This window comes from Thalia democratica, unplaced genomic scaffold, assembly GCF_965202585.1.
Source record: "Thalia democratica unplaced genomic scaffold, ktThaDemo2.hap1.1 HAP1_SCAFFOLD_812, whole genome shotgun sequence".
Lineage (NCBI taxonomy): Eukaryota > Metazoa > Chordata > Thaliacea > Salpida > Salpidae > Thalia > Thalia democratica.
This window is the reverse complement of record NW_028139779.1, coordinates 1-7,228: the sequence shown is the minus strand read 5'-3', so window position 1 is coordinate 7,228 and position 7,228 is coordinate 1. Positions and strand designations below refer to the sequence as shown.

At 25.1% G+C, this 7,228-nt stretch overlaps 1 protein-coding gene across 1 annotated transcript; it reads right to left on the bottom strand.

Annotated features, from left to right (window-relative positions):
• Window positions 1-272: 272 nt before the first annotated feature.
• On the bottom strand, window positions 273-6,598 carry LOC145847098 (coiled-coil domain-containing protein 77-like; the record flags this gene model as incomplete). Its single annotated transcript, XM_082953513.1, has 7 exons — window positions 273-582; window positions 1,303-1,374; window positions 1,653-1,746; window positions 3,426-3,524; window positions 3,841-3,991; window positions 5,873-5,972; window positions 6,488-6,598. Coding segments are annotated over 7 exons (774 nt in total), but the record flags the coding sequence as incomplete, so codon positions are not given.
• Window positions 6,599-7,228: the final 630 nt, after the last annotated feature.

Here is a 7,228-nt window from a genome sequence, read left to right as displayed (position 1 = left end):
AAAAATATGTTTTAACATGAGTTTTTTCGTCAGTAAAAAAAGTTTCATACAAGTATATCAACGAGTTTAGATTAAAAATAAGAATTGTATAACATTCCAAAACTTTATTTTAAAATATTACTTGATAATTTACTTATAAGTTCTCTGTGGGAGTTTAAAATATTTATCTAAACTTTAAATTCTCTCACTAGCACGTACAAAAATTCACATATATACTTTGCTGACAGAATGAATTAAAAAAATGAACAAACATTTTCAAAAACAGATGTTAAGATACAAACATAAATGCAGGAGCGATTTAATAAATTTAACTTATATTTCTTCTTAATTTTTATGTGTAAACGAGTTATGGATAGTTTGAATATATTAACATAAAATACAAAATATGAAATAAAAATACAAACAGAGCTCAGCAGACTAAAATAATTAATAACTTTAATAAATATGTCTGAGGTCGCCTTCTAAAGTGTATAATTTCGATTTTAAATTTTTCAGGTCGCTTTGTATCAAGTTTGATTTTTTCGAAGTTTTCTTGACGACTTGCAGCATTTCAACATCTGAAACTATTCCTCCTACAGTTACCTGTTATGAAAAGAATAAAAATTTTGTATAAGGTTATAAGCAAGAAATTATAAATAACACAAACAAAATAAAACTGTTATCTCAATTATTTTATTACTTATTACTAAGTTAATTATAATAAACATTTTAGGTTCATAAAAAAATTAAACAAAGTTTTGTGAGTGATATATATTTTAAGTTAGAAGAAATTATTTGAACTTAACATATCATAAATGTCTATAAAGAAACTTTCCTATTCCACTATATTTAAAAACATTTTTATTAACTTATGTATAATTCGTTTTGTCTACTGAGAAACAAGTTTTTCAAAATTTTAAGAAAACTAAAACTATAATACAATAAAGAAAGGTTAATACCCTGCGGTATAGTTTTAAACTTCCTTAAGTCATAAACAATATATACCTGGCTTATTTAGTTACTTCTATTTAACTTTCAAATAAATCAAAATTGTATCAATGACTTCAAAAAGTAAAAATAAAAAAGAATTCATACAAAATAAACCTAATAGCTTGAACAATTTTTAATCAACTTTATCAATTATAAAACATTTTCTTAGCCTTAAAATTGTTTTTTATTGTTCTTTAATCATGATTCAACAAAATTAATTCAAAGCCGAATTATATTTTAAACAATATAACTAAACAAGTTCTGTACATACAGTTAATTTAGTTAATGTAAAGCGAATTTATTGATAAGGCAAATAAAAATACAATTTCTTACCCTGTAAAGTTGTTTCTCAACTTCCTTTAACCTCTTCCTCAACAATTTGATGTCAGTTTGAAATCCTTCAACCTGAATTAATTTAACTATAAAAAAGTAATTTGTAATTATCATATGACTGAAAACCTTGCACTTAAATAAACTTTTAAAAATAAAACAACTGTAATTTGATATAAAACAATTTTTAATTGTAAATACATCAAGTTAATTTTTATAAACATAACAAGTGTGATTTGCAGTTATCTTATAGTTGAATAATAATGAAAAAATTTTTGATCTAAATTAGTTTCTAAATTGAAACAAAATTTATTCTTATTTATAATATAATTTCAACAATATTAAATAAACACCTCGCATGATCTTCTTTTCTCCAACGCTGCATATTTCACAGTCATCAGTTTCAGTCTTTTCGCCATTTTTCCAGTTCTATCGGTGAAAACGTCTCTGTAAAAAAATATTTTTTTTTATATCATAAATTTTTTTTATTGAAAATTACTTTAGTTTATCTTCCCAGCTTGATCGGTGAAAACATCTCCGTTTTGAAAATTTATTATAAAATGTAATATGATGTTGAATATGTTTTGATACCAAAAACTATTGTTTAAAGCAAGATATTTTTTGAACCGCTAAACCCGCGGTCATTTTCCACAAAATCAAATCCGAGAACCGCTTAACGACCAAGGGTAAGGGGTAACAGTGAAAATAAAATAAAAACAAAACAAAAAAAGTTAAAAATTAATAAATAATGAAAGAAAAAAAATAGTTGGAAATTGGTAGTATACCCTAACACACAATAGTAGAGTGAAAAGAAACCTTTTAAAACGCGAAGAAGGCGCATCGGAGACAGAATGTAACCAAGGTAACGAATCATCAAAACGATTCTTTACATATCAAAGAGGCTGAAGATACCAGATAGTCAAAATTTCCATGCATAATTCACTAATCGTCCCCGTTCAAGGATATGATCCCAGTCTAAGTCACTACAGCAGAAGTAACAGATGTTATCATCAACCTAGCAGATACAAAAATACCTAATACAGCAGAATCCCAACAAGTTTAGTATAAGAAGGTACAAAGATTGATGGTAAATAAAATACATTCCGCCATCAATTTCACTTTGAAGTGGTGACCAATCCGATGTTGCCATTACTGGTCGATAAATTACAGTGTAGTAAAAGAAAAAACATGGAGGTTTGAACGTGAATTCAATAGTGTGCAGGGTTGCTATAGGTTAAAAAAAAAGTTTCCAGGTTTTCTAAATTTCTTCTAGACTCTTGAAAGTGTAAGTTTTTTTTTCTTTATTTAAGCATACAAGTTATTTAAGGAAAAAATTCCTTAGTTATTAAAAAACATAAAAATTAAAAATAGTGTAGTAACTAAAGTGTTTTATAATAAACAACAGACGATGAGCTTTCCTATTGACTAGCATGGACTTTTAGATAAAACATTGTGTATTTCAATAGCTTTTCAAAAAAGGTTCTTGATTGAATTTTTAAATTTTGCTGTAATTATTTTTTATTTAGTATTTCTAGAGTTTAATTTGGTATTCAAAAAATTATAGTTTTTTCAATTTCCTCTAAACAAAGACAAATTCTTGTGTTTTTAATGAGCTAGGGAGGATGTAGGGCTATATTGCTCATTGTCTCATATTTCATAAAATATTTTGTCTTGGCATAATTATCACAATTTAAAACTAAATGTAATTAAGGAATTTATCAAGGAGTTATTTTTTAGATCAGGGTTTCCAAAATTTTTCTTGAAAGGCCCTCTTTATAGAAATTAGAAAACTATGGCCTTTCCAACATTCTTACTCAAAAAACTACCATAAAAAACACTTAAGACATTTTTTTTGCTCTTCATAATCAACTTCAGAATATCTAGTGTAAGTTTCAAATCATGACTTCATGGCCCCCTAATTTTTAGTTATTGCCCCCAAGGGGCCACTTGGCCCATTTTGGGAAACCCTGTTTTAGATAACTAATTAGAAGATTACTTTTAGAAATTTACCACCAAATCAAACTTGTGAATGTCTGTTTCTTCTCTAATTCAAGCAAGTTCTGTTACATATATATAGTGATTATTAATTAAAGCAAACTAATAATAAAATTGAAACAAATACAAACTTGTGAACGTCAGTTTCTTCCCTGACTCTGGCAAGTTCGTTCTCTGCTTCAATACATTGTTCCCTGTATAGTTCCGCCAATTTCGCAGCTTGCTCGCATCTAGAAGACATAATAATTTAAATTTTTCACTTAAAATTTTAGCAACAACTTATTTAACACTAAGTTTAAAATACTAAATATTGTTCACATAAAATTTCATCAAAACAAACTTGTGAACAACTTGCTCGCATCCAGAATAAAAATTAAAAACATTAAAAATTTTCGACTTAAAATTTTAAGTTCAAATAACAAATTTAATATTTAACTTAAAAACTCCCCATACGACCTACATAAAGTTCCACCGAACCAAACATTTAATGGGGAAAATATTTGATGCTAAACAATTTGTCAAGTTAAAATAAATCAAACAAATAACCTGGAAGACATCTGATCGAGTTCAGCCCTGGTCTCCTGATCGTTAACGTAATCAACCATATTAGTCATATTTCTCATGTAAGGGGTTTCACCTTGTTTCGACGGCTGCTGCGTTTGGAGTTTGTCGACTGCATCCCGCAATTTGTCCATTTCTGCGATTAATTGTTATTATTTTATATTATTGTTTTATTAACAACTCAAACTCTTAAACAACTGTGATTACTAAATTAACTATTAATTTTGATAGTTATTGTATTACTGGTTATATTATCCAAAATTGAAGCTCTTCATTTATGACTAATAAAAGATGAACTTTTCGGGTAACTTTGTTTATGTAAAATATATATTTACTACTAATTGGTTACAAAGCTATTTTTATATTGAAATAAACCAACTAATTTCTCAGTTGCGGTGTTTAATTTACTAATTAACTGAAACCGTTTAAATCATTTACATAGAAAAAGATTGATAACTTTGTACACACAAGTTGCATTATCTTTTTATTGATAAAATTAACTTAAACTCACATGATCCAACCAGTAATTGATAAAGAACAACTTTTCTTTAATTATATATACAATATAATCAATAAAGTTGCAATATTTTAATTTTAGATACTAATTAAAAATCTTGCAACAACCCACATTTTTATTGAACTATAAAAATCTTAAATTAAACTTATAACAATTTTTTTTCAATTAGTATTAGTCAAAAACCTTGTAAAAATTTATGATTATCTCCAAAAATAAAAGTTACTTTTATCTTTAGTATGGAATTAAAATCCTTGTAAAAAATTATCTTTAAACTTATAATTTAATTTAAATACTTTTATTAAAAAACCTTGCAACAATTTATCGTTTTCATTAAAAATGAAACAACTTTTTTAAACATTAATAAAAAACCTTGCAACAATTTATATTTTTCTTAAAAATGTGTAGGTTTTTTTATTGGAACATAAGTGACCAGTAATTATACAATAAGATATACAGGACACACTTCACTAAAACTAAATATATTTCGAGCAATTCTCATGAGTAGAGTACAAAGCTAACAAGTAGAAAGATTTTACAAACTTATATAGTAATAAAGTAATCATAAAGTAATCAAGAGATTAATAATCGACAAAAGCAATTAGTAGCAGTTAAAATAATTTAAGTTTACTTACGTTATAATTAATCTACAGTATAACTAAATAAACAAAATAAAAACAATCTACATAAAGTTTTACTAAAATAAAGAAACAGTATAGTCAAAATATTTTTGCTTACATAAAACAGGTTTCCTTAACAATATACAAACGGATTCTAATTTAATCAAATCGAAAACATTACAACAAGTTTTAATAATTTTAAATATAATTAGATTATAACTGTTTGCACAAGTTGAATTCTTAACCAAATGTTCTTCAATAGATCAACGTTTAGATGCATTTAAAACCTTGACCGCTGTATCATATTTCTTATCTGAAAAGCATAAACTTTCTACATTCTTTGGCACATGCTCTTTTATTCTTTTCCTTAGATGTGTTGTTGAAAATTCAATATAACTTGCTTTACAATAGCAGCTGTATTGCTAGATTACCATACTTTTATTTAAGTTTGATACTGGATTTAAGAAGCCATTTTTATTTTGTTAAGGAAACCTGTTTTATGTAAGCAATAAAATTTTGACTATACTGTTTCTTTATTTATGGTAAGTTTTACTGTAGATCAATTATAATAATTAAACTTAAATGATTTTAACTGTTACTAATTGCTTTTGTCTTTTTTTAATCTCTTGATTACTTTATGATTATTTGATTACTCGTTTACTATATAAGTTTATTTTTAAAATCAAAAACCTTGCAACAATTTATGTTTTTCACCAAAAACGATTTATTTTAATAATAAAAAACCTTGCAAAAATTTATCTTTTTCACCAAAAACTAAAAAAAAAATTTTTTAAGTATCTTCTAAATATCAATAAAAAACCTTGCAAAAATTTATATTTTTCACCAAAATTTAATCTTTTTTTTTATATAATTCCATAAAAACCTTGCAACAATTTATCTTTTTCACCGAGCCATTCTTTTTCTTGCCTCCTGTGTTCTCTTTTCAAATTCAAAACATTTTGTGTGCTGTCATGAAGAAGTGCCTGTGATTATGTCATTATTTATTAGATATCATTGAAATTAATCTACTACATACTTAATAACTCCTTGTTTATATGTATCAAGTAGATAAACATTTATAAATATATATTGAAATACATATTTACATATTATTTATTACGTGTAGATGGAAGTAACTTACTATACACTTTGTGTTTGTATGTATTATTAAGTAAATATATACTTACGAGTATATATTGAAATGAAATGATCCACATCAATATAATCAAATACTCTGTAACTTGTCTATTTAACTCTAATCGAACTAAAGCGCTGTATAGTTATAAGAAAACATGTAAGTATAATATTTAATTTTAAAAAATTTGTTTTAAATATTTTAGTTTGAAATTATGAAACTTATAGTTTATATAAATTTTTCTGTTGTAAAAATCAACTTAATTTTTCTTTGAACATTTTTAAAGTTCATCAATTTGCTTTAGTTTTCAAAGCCTATTTAATTTAATCTTTATGAAATATTTCAAATAGCAAACATACTAACTTGTACTTGTTTCAATCTTTCTGAGTATCTGTCAAATTTTTCATTATCTCTTTCCCTTTGCAGTTCGTTTTCTTCTTGCAAAAGTCGGCGCTCTTCTAGTAGTGTCGTGTTCTGTTTTATCATAAAATTAAAATGTTGCTTATAATTTTTGAACTGTATAATCTATTATGATAATTTATGTACTTTTACCTACTTATTAACAAACATTTATCGATATTTTTTATAGAAAGAAAATTTCAATTAAAACAGTGATTTTAAAAAATGTTGTAAATTATTAACGTACTTTTACCTTATAACTTTAAATTTATTAAGGCCGTAGGGGAAGTCCAACTTTTTTTCTACAAAAATTAAGTTTGGCTTTTATATGAAAGCTTTAAATACAAACTATAAGTCTGTTTTTATAGAATTCAAAAATATCATTTAACCTTTGAGATATTTTTTTTTTGTAAAAAGTTTCCGATACAAACGTATGGACCGCAAACTTTTTGGGGTCAATTTTCTCGGAAGTTTTAAAATTCACTAAAAATCTATCTCCTCCTTCATTTTTCAAGCAATCTTCTTCAAATTTTCAGGAAATATTTCTTATATTAAAAGGAAAAAAACGTTACTTTAGAATTTAATAGTGTAAAAAAATAAAAATTTTATCACAAAAATTTAAAAAAAAGTTTTTTTTCAACAAAATAATATTTTTACAAACTTTTTTTAAATTCCAAAGTAACTAATTTTTTGTTATTGTATAAA